Source organism: Oryx dammah, unplaced genomic scaffold (genome assembly GCF_014754425.2).
Source record: "Oryx dammah isolate SB20612 unplaced genomic scaffold, SCBI_Odam_1.1 HiC_scaffold_3, whole genome shotgun sequence".
Taxonomy (NCBI): Eukaryota; Metazoa; Chordata; class Mammalia; order Artiodactyla; family Bovidae; genus Oryx; species Oryx dammah.
In genome coordinates this window covers 98,139,653-98,155,556 of record NW_024070187.1, presented here as the reverse complement: position 1 = coordinate 98,155,556, position 15,904 = coordinate 98,139,653, and the positions used below count along the sequence as shown (strand labels likewise).

Below are 15,904 nucleotides of genomic sequence, written 5' to 3'. Positions count from 1 at the left end.
TCGGCCAGCCACCGCCTCTCCACTGGTGTGTTTGGACATTTCTGCTGCGCAGTTCCGAGAGCAATTCTCGGCGGCGGCATTCCTGGCCCCGTTGGCACGTCGCCCCCGGGTGCGCCGCCGAGCGCCTCCTTGCTCGCGCCCGCGGCGCTTCTCGCTCTCCCGAGCCCCGCCAAGGGGCAGGGGCCGGCGCCCTAGCTGCGTGGCCGCGGGCTCCGGCCTGGTCGTGGGATGTTAGCGGTGGGGGCGATGGAGGGCCCCCGGCAGAGCGCGTTCCTGCTCAGCAGCCCGCCCCTGGCCGCCCTGCACAGCATGGCAGAAATGAAGACCCCACTGTACCCCGCCGCCTACCCCCCGCTGCCCGCCGGCCCCCCCTCCTCCTCGTCCTCCTCGTCCTCCTCGTCGTCGCCCTCCCCGCCTTTGGGCGCTCACAACCCGGGCAGCCTGAAGCCCCCAGCCGCGGGGGGGCTCTCGGCCCTGGGCAGCCCCCCGCAGCAGCTCTCGGCCGCCACCCCGCACGGCATCAACGACATCCTGAGCCGGCCCTCCATGCCGGTGGCCTCAGGGGCCGCCCTGCCCTCCGCCTCGCCCTCCGGGTCCTCCTCATCCTCCTCTTCCTCGTCCACCTCCGCTTCGGCTGCTGCGGCCGCAGCCGCAGCGGCGGCCGCCGCCGCCTCGTCGCCCGCGGGGCTCCTGGCCGGCCTGCCCCGTTTCAGCAGCCTGAGCCCGCCGCCGCCGCCGCCCGGGCTCTACTTCAGCCCCAGCGCCGCGGCGGTGGCCGCCGTGGGTCGGTACCCGAAGCCGCTCGCCGAGCTGCCCGGACGGACGCCTATCTTCTGGCCGGGAGTGATGCAGAGCCCACCCTGGAGGGACGCCCGCCTGGCCTGCACCCCTCGTGAGTACAGTCGCCTGCTGCGCCCACTTGTGCTGGTTCTGCCCGCTCTCAGGTCACGGCCTCTGGTGTGCAGGCGGCCGGGTCCACCCTCTTGCCCGCCGAGCAGTTTGGCAGCGCCAGAATCACACGATTTAGGATGGGCCAGGGCGTTCGGGGAGGGATTCTCGCTTTCCTGAGCTCCATGGTGTGTCCAGGCGGCCCGTCTTCCCAAGTCCCGGGCACGCGGAGCAGAGCGCGTGTGCATGCGTCTCCGTGAAACACCCCGCGGTATGCGGGACGTGTGTTTCACGCGAGGCCCCAGCTGCTCCCGGAACAACCCGGCCCGGAACCGTAGGCCCCTCCTGGGTTAAAGAGGTGCGGAGGGCAAGAGAGGCTACTGCATCCCCGCCCGCACTCCAGCTTTCCGGTGTCCCAGGCCAAAGTCCCATTCGATCTTCGCAGCCTCACTGGCCTCCTGGTGGGGGAACGGCATCGACGAGCCCTTCTCATCCCTGAGCCGAGCGCCTGTGATTGCATGTGCGACTTGGTCTAGGGTGTCCCCACCTCACCTGATCGTCTTCACCGCCCCCCCCCCCTTCCTCCTGCGAGTGCACGCAGCCCAGGGAGCCCACTGAAGACGGGTCCGCAGTCGGTGCACGAGGGCGAGCGCCACTTCGGGCCGCTCCTCACCGCTGGGCCCTGGTTTTTTCCACCTGCCTCGGCCCCAAGGGCCGGGACGTCTTGGGCCTGGACATATTGAGGGGCGTCGTGGCTCTCAACATCCTAATAGGAGAAAGAACCGGAGGATGAACCAGGTGGCGGGCCAAGGATGCGGGGAAAGGCAGCATCCGTCAAAGATCTTGCTGGAAACCACCTGAGTTAGCCCAGGATAACTCTAATCTTCTGGGTAGTCGGCCAGCTCGCCGACGCAGCTCCCATCCTCCCGGGTGGCATTGAGGGCCCAGTGCCCGCTCCTTTTCTCGCTCAGTTCTTTGCTTTTGACCGAGTCCCCGAAGTTTCTCACGTCTCCGGATCTCACTTCTCAGCTCTGTGGCTGAGCGGCAGTAACTGAGGGAAGTTGGGGGAGCCAAGTGGAGGCTCCCTTGGGGAGCCTCGGGACTGGGGTGGCTGGGAGGGGCGGGGGCGGGTGAGGGTGTCGGGGAGACGCTTTTGTACGTGTTCGGACGGCCACGTAGGGACCTCCAACAAAGGCGACGCCCCCTCCCCCTCGGCCGCAGCGGCGTTAGGGTTGGGGGGCGACTTAGCTCGCTTGTGTTTCTAAAACAAGGCGCCCTTTGTGGCGCGGGCACAGGTTAGGAAAGCGTTCGAGGAACAAAATTAGTCGTCCCCAAGCAAAGGCCCAGAGACCAAGCGCCTCCAACTAGACTAGGCGGGCGACGAAGGGGACTTGCCCACCAGCCCCCAGCCCCGCACTCCGTTTCCAGGGCCCCAGCGATACAGCCTCGGCAAACTTGAGCGATGAGCTCTCAGTTGGTCGTCGTTGTTGGGCCAAAGGTTACTTAATGCAGTTCCAAACACACCCGCTTAAAAGACAAAAAACAACAAGAAACAGGTGGGTGTAAAAAAAGCAAAGGGGGGGGGAAGAGCCGTGGGGCCGTAAGTGCCCCCCAGCATTTCTCAGTGCTGCAGAGGAGCACGCTCTCGGTTCCCACCGCAACGTGGTTTCTGGAGTTCGTTTCTTCTCAATGGAGCCGCGCATAACTGACTGCTTCTTCCCTTCCCTTTTAAAAAATCCGTTCTCCTAGATCAAGGATCCATCTTGTTGGACAAAGACGGGAAGAGGAAACACACGAGACCCACGTTCTCGGGCCAGCAGATCTTTGCCCTGGAGAAGACTTTCGAACAAACGAAATACTTGGCGGGGCCCGAGAGGGCTCGCTTGGCCTATTCTTTGGGGATGACGGAGAGTCAGGTCAAGGTGAGTGGACCTTGCAAACCTCGAGGAATAGCGCCCCTGTGTACGCCATGCATGTGTACCTACACACACACACACACACCAAACTAACAAATAGCCACCCGCCCAGGGTTGCTTGTCTGCAGAGCCTGGGGAGAGCTGAGATCAGCGAAGGAGGTTGGTGGGTGGGGGGAGTAAGTTACAAAGGCTCTGGGTCTCACAGGCGGGCAAACTGCTGATGAACAAAAGGAATCAAGCCCCCGCCTTTGAAATTAGGTTAATCTAGATAGCAGCATGTGCTGGGGGAACTCTCCATTATTAGAGAATAAAAACATTACTGAAATATCAGCCCTGAGAATACATGAGGCCAGTTAGATAGCTTCTATTTGTTCTATTTGTAAGCATATTCAAGCTTTTGCTTGTCAATTCAGGCTCCACTAGTTACAGAATTTCCTAATGTAGATCAGCATTATAGTGCTACTGTATTAACTTACAGGTTAAAAAAACCCAATAAATCACAAGATTTGACCCCTTAACGTGGATGCACCTGCTTTTAACTGAGTCTGAAGGCAGTCACTTTGGAGTAGTAATTTTCCAAGTGAATTAACAAGATTATGGCTGTATTATGAAACAGAAGTTTATCAATAGATGTAAGGTTTTACTGTTTATGACAATTTATAATTAAAATGTCACTTAGCTTATAATTGAGTTGTACAGTATATTTCCAGGGAATCAAATTGGAGCTCTCTTTTCCTGAAAAATAAAGGGATGGAAACAGCTGTGTCCCGTAAATCTAGTGGTTTCCTGTATTTCCAGTAGTCCCTTTTGTTCTTCAGTTTGCTATATCGTGCTCTCTATGTGTATATATAGATAGATAGATACCTATATCAGTGCATTTCAGGAGTGATTCTGTATGTGACCATTAGAGTACCATCACTGTTAAGATTATTTTTTGCAGTGGTTGGTGCAAAGTTTACCACAGTAGTCTGGAGGTCTTCATTTGTCACCATAAATATGTCTACGTGGCTAGAAATGAATTATTATAGCTGCATAAAGAAACTAAAAATCACTTTCTTAACAATTCTGATTCTCTAGATAAATACATAACAGATGAGAAAATGGATGAGAAACATAAAGAGAGGATGCTTCAATATATTTGGGAAATTGGTTACTTATGGCTGGTGCTTTAGGTTTAAAATATGTGTATCAAACACAATGTCAAAAATCATGAATAGGCTTTAAATAGTTGTATAAATGAATGTCTTAGGGAGAATCAATATTAAAATAATATTGGAAAGACCAGGCATGCTGATAGTGGGAAATAATGTAATTGGCAAAATTTCACTTTAAAAAAATAACTCATGAAGATTTTTGCCTTGGTCTTTGGTTTTATGAAAAACATTAAACAAGAGAGACAGAGACACACAAACTACTATGATGATTTCAACTAAGCTATTAAATATTTTCAGGCACTTATGTTGGTTATTATCACTGACTTGAGGTTTGTGTTTTATCAGTTTTTTTATTTGACATTACATCATACAAGTATACATGGGTAGAGCGTGTTTACCCACCATTTTTGTGTGTCTTCAGACCGGAAATAAGTGAAACAAACAAATATCCAAAAGTGAAAAAAACAGAGGTTATTAGCGTAAATGCTGTGTCTTTCCCCACAAATCTCACTAAAAAGCAAGTACGCTTCAGATTGTTTGAAATACCTGAATCTGAGAAAGTAAAAAAACGAATAGAATTGCAATCATTAGGAGGCAGTTTTACAGAGGGGAAAAGTTTTCTACTTCCAACTAGAAAGTAGGCAAGCGAAGTCTTTTAGGGAAACTCAGTTTAAGTTTCCAAGGTTTTTTTTTTTTTTTTTTCCTCTTCTGAGAAATCGCTCAGTGACAACCTCAATACTCTTGTGTTGCTATCACTATGGCAACGGCAGGCAGTTTGTTGGTGCCGGATCCGCGGACGAGACCCGGGCTATGGAGACCGACTTTGACCGCCCGGACGCGGGAGGGCCGCGGGGGAGCGCGTCTCGCCGTTGGGGGGAGGGGAGGCGGCCCGCAGGAGCAGGGGCCCACGGCCTGGCTCCTCTGCTCCGCGGAAATTCCTTCCACCACCCCGCCTCCCCTCGAATCTCCCCTCTTCTCCGCTTTCTCGGTCTCCCAGGTCTGGTTCCAGAACCGCCGGACCAAGTGGAGGAAGAAGCACGCAGCCGAGATGGCCACGGCCAAGAAGAAGCAGGACTCGGAGACCGAGCGGCTGAAAGGGGCCTCGGAGAACGAGGAGGAGGACGACGACTACAACAAGCCCCTGGACCCCAACTCGGACGACGAGAAAATCACGCAGCTGCTGAAGAAGCACAAGTCGAGCGGCAGTGGCGGCGGCGGCGGCGGGCTCCTGCTGCACGCGTCCGAGACCGAGGGCTCGTCCTGAGCGCCCGCCGCCCGCGCGCCCGCCGGCCTGGCGTCCCCCGCCCGCCGGGGCCCCGCGCTCTTTTCTAAGATGTATATATCTATTTTTGTAACTTACGAGTGGAGCAGGGACAGGGGACAGAGACTTCGGAGGATGACGAGACGTGGCAGACAAGACCACGAATTGCACCGAACTGATGCTGCAGCGGGGCCACCCTCCGGCCCCCGCCTGGTGTCCCAGCCGCGTCTCCCTCTCTGTGTTCCCCCCTCCCCCTCCTCACGCCGCCCCCGCCCCCCTCCCCAGCCCACCCCACCCCAGTTTTGCCTGGAGACCGGCCGGGGCGGCGAGCGCGGAGACCCGGTCTGGACCCTCCGACACTCACCGCGCGGGGGACCTCGGAGCCACCGATGGGAAGAGGGACAAGTCTCCCCCGCAAACTGCTGTGCCGACTAAAGTAACCTGTTGAAGGCTCTTTGTAAATAAATCGTGAGTCACACTGACTAGAAGTTACTTTATTGTGAATATTTAAAATGTAAGATGCTTTCTTTTTGAAATTTGGTATAAAAAGATGGATCTCCTTCTCCCGGCTCCCCTCCCGCTTTTAAGAGCAATTCAAACCACATGGTTCCCCTTTTATTTTTAAATTAATTGGAGAAGCGTAGACAGGAATGTTCTCACTCTCCCTCCCCTCTCGCGCCCCTCTCGGGTCTGGATTTGTTCAGTCTCTTTTCCCCCTACATCTTCTCTGGCTCTTCCCCGACGACCCCTGGCCCCGAGCCGGTTTCCCCCGTCCAGGACTTGAAATAGAAGACGTGGAACCAGGGAAGGCCCCCAACCAGCCTCTCTGTCCCCCTCTGAAATTGCACAGTCGTTTGTTGCTATTTATTAGTGATTTAAAGAAAGTGTTGGGGAGGGATGGGGCTACGATAGCTTGTATTTAATTTAACTCCTTTCGGATAAAAATGCGTGTTAAAGTAGATGGTGGGAATTGTTACAACCGCTCTGGGTCAGAAACAGAAAACTCCATTTAGTTGCTGTAATTGAATTTGAAGTGTTTTGTATCATAAGAATACTATAGACTATGTAAATTGTTTTCTTTTTTAAAGCTAATAACGGTGATATATTAGCATCTTTAACTTTTATTAATTTATATAAGGAATTCGGTTTGTAAAGAGAAGAAAACCCCCTTTGCAAGACCAGTTAAATGTAATGCACTTTCTGTTTCAAAGGATAAATCAAATTAAAAAACAGTTTGAAGAAGTCTGTTGCCTTGAATCAAAGGGTTTATATAGACCATTTGATCTCATCTGAGATCTCAAATAAAAGTCAAGACCACAAGCATTTTATCTTGGTTTCTTGGGTAAAATAATTGTTACATTATTATTATTATTTTGGAAGGGGGGAGGTCACATCTCTCATTCTCCTAGATTGGAAAGATAAATGCAGCCCCATTCAACGGGCTTCTTGGAGAGACTTGTCCAACAGGCTGCCTCTGCTGTCTTGTCTGTGCTGTCTGATTTTTTCCTGATTGCTTTTTCCTTTGCGAGAAAGTCCCTGGAGGTTTTGGGGAGACCTCATTTCCATATATCCAAGATAGCTTCTCAGTTCAGCCTTAGCGTCCTTCGCTGAGAGGAGGCAGTGGAGCTGGCTGTTGGGGCAATGCTGCTGTTTGATGCTAACATTTTCTCCCCAGTAGGTTGTAAGAATACAGAAGTTGGTGGAAAACTGGGACCCCTGATTTTGCTAAACATTACAATAAAGAAGGCTATATTTCAAGAAAGCTTCTTCTCTAGGATTCTCTAGGATTAAGGAAGCAATACCACAGCTTCTGCAGCTGAAATTGTGAAAAAATAAAAATTGGGAATCCCAAGGAGAGAGCTGTATTACTGTCTTGGGATCTTTCTGTTTTCAGACACTCAGTTATAGGCTCAGTGAAATATAGTTATCCCCTTAGTGTTTCAGGTTAATGAGCTTGTGTTCAAAGGGAGAAAAATCAATAGAATTCAGTAGATTCTTCAGGCGCGTGTTAGGTAAAAAAAATGTGGGTCTGTTTTGTTCAGACCCACATGACATAAAAATAAAAAAACCGTAAAAACTGGGAATAAAATTGCTCGAAGTAACTTATTGCAGGCTACGTTCCTCAAAGCATGGTTTAACAGAAAGGAAGGATACAAATCTGCCCTACTTCTTTTCTCTAGTTGGTCCATGAAGTTTCCAATAAGTTTTAAACTTCTAAATTTCTGTTCTCTTCGAGAGACTTCTTTTGTGGCTCAGCTGGTAAAGAATCTGCCTGCAGTGCGAGAGACCCGGGTTTGATCTCTGGGTTGGGAAGATCCCCTGGAGAAGGGAAAAGCTAGCCATTCCAGTATTCTGGCCTGGAGAATTTCAATGGACTGTATAGTCTATGCGGTGGCAGAGAGAGGGGACTGAGCGACTTTCACTTTCACTTTTGCAAGACTAAGGTGTGTGTCCTACAGAGAGGTAGCTATTTCAAAAGAGGTTTTGAATTTAAATCCTAGATGTAAACAATAAGATCAATCTTTTCCCTTCCTCACTTCCTTCTTTCCTTCCCTCTGTCTCTCATCTTTCTCTTTCTGAAAGAATCTAGTGGTGGAGCAAGTCTGTTATCCTAAAGCACCACATTATTATTTTTTATTTTGCACCAAATGAAAGTCTCTTATCTACTTAATTTACTTACTTTTATCTTCTTCCATCCCTCTTCTGTCTTGAAAAGCCAAGCAACTTTTTATTTATTCCTGCTTCCTAAGAAAGGAACAATCCACCAGATAATTAGAAATGCTCTTTCGGAAATAAAATAATAAAAACTATTATGCCAGTAGTAGTAGTAGTAATAGAGAGTAGTATCACTTATAGAAAACTTGGAACCAAGACTGAAGCATTTCCCAAGAAGTAAATGTGCTATGATTAGTCGTGACCGACTCTTTGCTATCCCACAGACTGTAGCCCGCCAGGCTCCTCTGTCCATGGAATTCTCCAGGCAAGAATACTGGAGTGGGTTGCCATGCCCTTCTTCAGGGGACCTTCCCAACCCAGGGATTGAACCCAGGTCTCCTGCACTGCAGGCAGATTCTTTACTGTCTGAACCACCAGGGAAGCTTCTAGGTCTATAGCATTTATTCCCAGTTAGGTAGGTGGAGAGACACCTCTTCTAGTTTCTTCAGGAAGCATTCTTTCTGAGCTCTTTGTGTTTAAAGCATCCGAGAAGTGTCAAAGCTAGTGGCCTGGCCCCCATCCTACAGGCAGATATACAGAGGGCAGACAGAGTGTTGTTCTTGCCAGTTTGAGCACTGATGAGCCCTGAGTTGTGCAGGCAGCAGCCAGAGGTACGCTCTGGGGCCATGTTGCACTGGCATTCGTTCCTTTATCCCAGGGGACTGCACCAGTGACTGGCGTTTCCAGTTAATTTACTTCCACCCAGGATTCCAGCTGGCCACCAGTTGCAACTGGCATCATAAAACTGGGAGTGAGGGAGGAGAGGGTGGGGGGTACCTTACTTAGGCCTCCTTTATCATGGTTGGTTTGGTTTAGTTCCGTGTATGCACAACAGGAATGTTTCTCCTAAGAGCTAGCATGGTTCGAAAGCTGAGGAAACACTCCACAGCTTAAGCAAGGGAGAGTAAGAATTATTTTTCATCATGGCTCAAAAATTTTAGGACCTTAACCAGCAATAAGTGTCTGATTAAGCCTGCCAATCAGTCATGACAGCTAAAGGGGTCATGATTTAAAAACAAAAAGTAACAGCAAGTGGCCCAATACACCTCTGCTTTTATTAAAAAAAATTTTCCTTAAGTTTATTAAGATAAAATTGACAAATAACATTGTGTAAGTCTAAGGTGTATAACATAAAGTTTTGACATATGTATATATTGTAAAATGATCACCATGATACATCTAGTTAATATCCATCACCGCACATTTTTTTTTCCTTATGATGAAAACTTTTAAGATCTACTCTGTTAGTGACTTTCACGTATACACTACAGTATTGTTAACCATGCTCAATGGACTGTACATTACATGCCCAGATGCTTTCTACCTTTTGATCACCTTCACCCATCTCCCCTATCCTTCACTCCACCTCTGCTTTTAAAAATGCTTATAGGTAACAAAGTGTCAACATGGAAAACAAAATGAGAAAAATGAAGGCTCTGTGTGTGTGTGTGGTTAAAGGAAGGTAAAACTGCTTTCTCATTTTTGTTTTATACATGAATGTCTTTTCCTATAAAGGGAAACCCAGTGAGGTTGGGTGAGGGCACTCAGCCTGGAAGCGAAGGGCCTTGTTCCTGCCTCTCAGATGTCCCAGCTACGTTCATAATTTGAAGCTCCTACTCGGTTACTTTCTCAGTCCGCAAATTCCAGGCTCAGTTCTAATTGATTTTACCTTTCTTTGGCTCACATTCAGAGGATTCTGTAAAGCTCTACACCTTCTTTCCCAGAAGTTGTGGTCTATTGAGCAGCTTCCCAAGCACGTGAGTACCGTAATCCACTTTCCCTTTCTCTACTTGGGAGGAGCCAAAACTGGTTCATTCTTCCCTGGAAAGATGTGTGCCCCTCACCACTCAGTGTGCAAGCAATCTGGCCTGGAGGCTGGCTCTTCTTAGAAATACGGTATTAGGCAACAGGCCTGAGAGTGCCTTTGAAAACTTTTAGAGCCTGATGTCTTGAACATGAGTGTGTTATTAGCCCAGCTAGGGTAGATCTCCACTGTCTTGTCCATTAAGCTGGTCATCAGCACTCACACTCACACTCAAACACACACACACAGGAGAGGTGAAATTCCGCTTGGGAACTCCTAGCACTGAATAGCTGAAAAGAGACTGACTTTTTTGTCAATCCCTGACAATAGACTCACATAATAACAACAGAGGAAGCAGCAGATTTCATCTGTAAACTCTATTTTAGGTTAATCTGAGCAGATTTCTCTAAATTTTCTCCTTTCCACCACACACACACACACACACACACACAAATGCAAAAAATATTCTTCTGCCTTCTCCAGTGTAACTTAAGAAAAGTCGGTTCCTCTCTACCCTTCCGTTTTTTGACAAGAAACTGTATATTTTGTTCTGCAGCATTTAGACTCCAGCTTCACAGAGAAACAGTCTCTCTAATGTAGCCTTTTTCAAGGTCTGTGGAAATCACAATAATATATTCCTCAAATCTACTAATGAAAAGCTTGACTGGAGAGTAGGGTGATGGTGTGAGTAGGATGATAAAAGGGCTGGGCTGTTTTCCTAAAGTTCAGTCTTCAGCATTAACATGGCAGCCCACTCCAGTATGCTTGCCTGGACAATTCCATGGACAGAGGAGCCTGGCTGGCTACAGTCCGTGGGGTTGCAAAGAGACACGACTAAGCACAGCAGAGCATTCCAGAGATTGGCTTGGGGTAGTTCCATAAACTGGAAGGTTTATCTGAAAGCTTCAGTTCACTCTCCAGCCTTATTCTTTGATCCAACAGATTATTCACCTCAAAGATGAATATCTAGATATGCATCATTTATTTTCTGGCCCAGACCAGATATTTCCATTGAATATCACACTTGGAAAAAAGTGGAGCATACTGTTTCTTTGTTGCCTGGCAGGAATTCTGAAATAGAAGCCTCATCTAGGATTTCTATTTTAGTCTGCTTTGAATAATAAGGGCTAGTTTGGGTGAAGATCTATTCAAAGGTGAATTCCTTCCTCATTATAGAGAAAGAAAGAGTTTAATGAATGTGTATTATTTTTGTAGAGGGGCCCTACGACCTTCCTAATGTTACTGCCTATGTCTACCTTGGTGAAGCCAAAGGAAATATTGAGATATAATTATCTTATATACTCAGTTATTACAAGAGAGCAGAGATATTCAGTTGAGAAAAAAAATCAGCATACTTCTATAATACAGTTTTATTTCCAAAGAAAATTCTGAAGGTGCATGCCTTCTGAAAAATCTATCAACAGTCAGTATGTTGTTTGGGACCAATTTGCTTATACAGACCAGAGAAAAGTAAGGGTGCTGAAAATTCAGTCTTCTCATCTCTGAAATGGAGATGATAATTGTGCCTATTTCGTAATGTTACTGGGAAAATTAAGTGAGTTAACCTATGTGAAGTTCTTAGAACAGTGCCTGGCCGAGTAAGCTCTGGATGGTCTTGAAAGGCCCAGTCTCAAGTCACTTCTAGCTCAGGCCCTGCTCTCTTGTACTAAGTTGCTTCAGTCTTTTCCGATTCTTTGTGACCCCATGGACCGTAGCCCGCCAGGCTCCTCTATCCCTGGGATTCTCCAGGCCAGAAGACTGGAGTGGGTTGCCATTTCCTTCTCCAGGGGTTCTTCCCGACCCAGGGATCAAACCCCAGTCTCTTTCGTCTCCTGCGTTGCCACTGGGTAGAACCACTGGTGCCACCTGGGAAGCCTCTACTGTCTTGCACAGGATAACTCTTCAATGGAGGAAAGGGTATGAAAAGTTAAAGTAGAAGTGGGAACAAGGGATATTTACACTGGAAAGAACCTAAAGTGGTTTTCAAATATTTCTCCAAATTCCTTGATATTCTTTCTTTTAAAAGAGGGAGCCTAGGACTTCCCTGGTGGTCCAATGGATAAGAATCTGCCTGCCAATGCAGGAGACACAGGTTTGATCCCTGGTTTGGGAAGATCCCACATGCCAAGGAGCAACTAAGTCCATGTGCCACAATTATTGAGCCTGTGCTCTAGAGCCCGGGAGCCACAGCTGCTGAGCCCTTGCACCGCAACCACTGAAGCCTGTGCGTCCTAGGGCCCACGCTCTGCAGCACGAGAAGCCACTTCAATGAGAAGCCTGCTCACCATAACTAGAGAGTAGCCCCTGCTCACTGCAACTAGAGAAAAGCCGTGTGGCAATGAAGACACAGCACAGCCAAATGAACTAACTAAATACAATTACTTTTTTAAAAAAAGCATGGAGCATAATGCTTCTCTCCCCGAGAGCGGCTATACTGAGAGACTCTGATGAACACAGTGAGGCAGAAGTGATGCTGCGCGGTTGGGTCATAAAAGGCTCTGCAGCATCCCCCTTGTTTTTTCTCCTGATCACTCAGCTGCCATGCAATGAGGACACTCAAGCAGCCCCATGGGGTGGGCCTTCTGGTGAGTAGCTGAGGCCTCTGTCAATCATGAGTCCTAATTTTCAAGGAATGCTAAGTGAACTCTGGAATCAGGTCCCCTACCCCCACTCAAGCCTTCATGTGACTGCAGCCCTGGCCAGCATGTGACTGCGACCTCATGAAGTGCATTGAGGCAGAGTCACCCTTCTAAGTGCCATGATTTCTGAGCTACAACAACGGTATGAGGTAACCAAGGTTTATGAAGTCATTACATCCGGGGGTAATTTGTTACATGTGCATGCCTGCTAAGTTGCTTCAGTTATGTCCGACTCTTTTGTGACCCATGGACTGTAGCCCATCAGGCTCCTCTGTCCATGGAGATTCTCCAGGGAAGAATACTGAAGTGTGTTGCCATGCCCTCCTCCAGGGGATCTTTCCAACCAAGGGACCGAACCCAAGTCTCTTAGCTCTCCTGCGTTGGCAAGAGAGTTCTTTACCACTAGCGCCACCTGGGAAGTCCAAGCACAGATAACTAATGTAGTACATAACAGAACTATTTCTGTTCTCTAGATAAAGAACGGTGTTTTGAAGGTAAAGACTCTGGAGGAAGGCATCTCTTATGACTACTTGAACTCATTAGAAAATGACCCCTTGTGATGTGGAAGAATCACTGGGTAACTTCATTAGCATCAAAAGACTTGAACCCTAGTTCTGGTTTTCATTTCTTGCTGGTAACTTGATCCTAGAAAAGTCATTTACCTTTGGTACACTTCTGTTTCCTCATCTATAAAGTTTTCTTAATAATAATTACCAGAGAAGGAAATTACAACCCACTCAGTATTCTTGCCTGGAAAATTCCATAGACAGAAAAACCTGGCGGGCTACAACCCCTGGGGTTGCAAAAGAGTCAGACACGACTTAGTGACTAAACCACCACAACAAAAATTACTGCCTTACAAAGTTGCTCTGAAACTCAAAAGTAAAAGGGCTTTAAAAATATAAAGTGAAGTCGCTCAGTCGTGTCTGACTCTTTGCAACCCCATGTACTGTAGCCCGCCAGGCTCTTCCATCTATGCGATTTTCCAGGCAAGAATACTGGAGTGGGTTGCCATTTCCTTCTCCAGGGGATCTTCCTGACCCAGGGATCGAACCCAGGTCTCCCGCACTGCAGGCAGACTCTTTACCATCTGAGCCACCAGGGAAGCTTAAAAATATAAAGTGCACATAAATAAATGTAAGAGGTGATGACTGTATCTCATAACGTGGATGTGTATAGTTTGGCTAATTCCGTCATACTGTTGTTTCTCATGAAGGAGTCTAAGACTTGGAAAGAACTAGGATCTGGCTTCATAGGCAGTTTTATTTGCTTAACTATAGGACTTGGCTACAGACACACTGCCATCTTTACTCTGGCTGGTTAAAGGCAGGAAAAGCTTAACTCTAGGGGGAGAAAAGCTCAGGGAAATGAAAAAAAGGTACAAAGAAGAGAAGGGACTCTGAGTTTTGAGTTAGGATTGAGGGTTTAGGACTGTCCCCCTTGTCTTTTCTTTGAGAATTGGGGACAGAACTTGTTTCCAGGAGAGTCAAGGTGGCAAGAAAGCAGGAGAGAGAGAGGCAGTAAGGGACAGGCACTGAAACTGCCATTGGCTCCTTTGGATGAAGGACAGAGGGAGACAGCAAGCTCCTAGAAAAATAAAGGCAGGTCCCCGAAGCCAGGAGAACTGGCTCTTGATTGAGAGGAACGCTCTTGTAGACGATGCTTCTTCCAGAGTGAGCCTGGGCAATGACTGCCAATCAGTGTTGATGGGCAGATGGTTCCTCTTCTCTGCCTTTCTACTCTACACTTGCACATCCTTTGCATCACCGCGGAAGCAGAAAAGTCCATGCAGGGTAACTGTGCAAACTGCAAATACAGTTGAAGAGTTGGCCTTCATGGCCTTTGGTGTAAGAAGCCACCCCAGTGCCAGCCGAGGTATTCTGATAAAGACTGTTACAGAGAGACGAGGGACTGTGAAGGCATATATGAAATCCGTGTGTTGTCATTAACCTTCCTGCCACAGAGAGTAAGGCAGAAATGGATGACTTCAAGAGACCTTGCTTTCTGTACACGTAAGGTGACTGGCTTCCCTGGTGGCTCAGATGCTAAAGCATCTGCCTACAATGTGGGAGACCTGGATTCAATCCCTGGGTCGGAAGATCCCCTGGAGAAGGAAATGGCAACCCACTCCAGTATTCTTGCCTGGAGAACTCCATGGACAGAGGAGCCTAGCAAGCTATAATCCGTGGGGTCTCAAAGAGACAGACACAACTGAGCTACTTCACTTTCACTTTCAAGGTGACTGGCAGCCAGGGACCCACAGTTTGCATAAAAGGGTCATGATGGTTTCTAGCGAACAGTCTGCCTGCCTGCGTGTCTCTCTCCCTCTTTCTCCCTTCTCCTTCCTCTCCCTCCTCCCCATTCCACCTCTCCCTCTTCTTCCACTCCTCTTTCTTCTCTTCTTCTCCATCTTTATAGTATGTTGTTGTTTAGTCGCTCAGCTCAGTCATGTCTGACTCTTTTGCAACCCCATTGACTATAGCCCACGAGGCTCCTCTGTCGATAGGATTTCCTAGGTGAGAATACTGGAGCAGGTTGCCACTTCCTCCTCCAGGTGATCTTCCTGACCCAGGGATCGAACCTGAGGCTCCTGCATTGGCAGACAGAATCTTTAGCACTGAGCCACCAGGGAAGCTCTCTGTATAGAATAGGGCTGTGTTATTTCACCAAGCATGTGAACTAATAAGACTTTGCCTCATAGGCCAGAGTGGGTAACAGTTTGGACAGAGCTGCAATTGTACCACCTCTTGGAAAACTAAGATGCAGAACAAACTTCCAGGGCACGGGCACACTTGGCCCATGTTTACTGTTGGATTCCTAGGACACTACACAGTGCCTGGTCCATAGGAGGTATTCAAGGAGTAATTTTTGAATGCACACACACACACACCAATGAAGCTGAAGTCACAAGGAACTTTGCATTTTCTTGAAGGTCCTAAAGAAAATGACAGACCTTTATGGCAACCCTATCTCATCTCCCAGCCTGGAGGCAAAGAACTGATTTCCAAGCTAGGAGGAGTCTTACTTACCTCTGTGTATACATGTAAACATCTGACAAATTGCTGTACAATTAGGCATGAACAGCTTAAATAGCAAATGGGTGAGTTCAATGTAAAGTTTTTTTTTTTTTTTTTACAAAATGGAAGATCAAATAAGGTTATTATAATAAATTCATTTATCAGCTCACATAGTTACTTGTAAATAACTTTAAAATAAAATCTTCAGCATAATCATCGTTCGTAGTGATGTATGTCATTTTTCAAGGCACATGGGTTATAATTATGCATAAAACAAACAAAGGAGGACTTATTGGGCCTCCCTGCTGGCTCAGATGATAAAGAATCCACCTGGAATGCAGGAGACTCAGGTTCGATCCCCAGGAAGATCCCCTGGAGATGGGAATGGTTACCCACTCTGATATTCTTGCCTGGAGAATTCCACGGACAGAGAAGCCTGGTGGGCTACAGTCTATGGGGCTGCAAAGAGTTGGACACAACTGAGTGACTAACGCTTTCACTTTACTGGCC

At 47.9% G+C, this 15,904-nt stretch overlaps 1 protein-coding gene across 1 annotated transcript; it reads left to right on the top strand.

The window, feature by feature from the left end:
• Positions 1 to 228: 228 nt before the first annotated feature.
• Positions 229 to 5,222, top strand: NKX6-1 (NK6 homeobox 1). Its single transcript, XM_040237258.1, has 3 exons — positions 229 to 892; positions 2,638 to 2,810; positions 4,956 to 5,222. The coding sequence occupies exons 1-3, from the start codon at positions 229 to 231 to the stop codon at positions 5,220 to 5,222; spliced, it is 1,104 nt and encodes a 367-aa protein (XP_040093192.1).
• Positions 5,223 to 15,904: the final 10,682 nt, after the last annotated feature.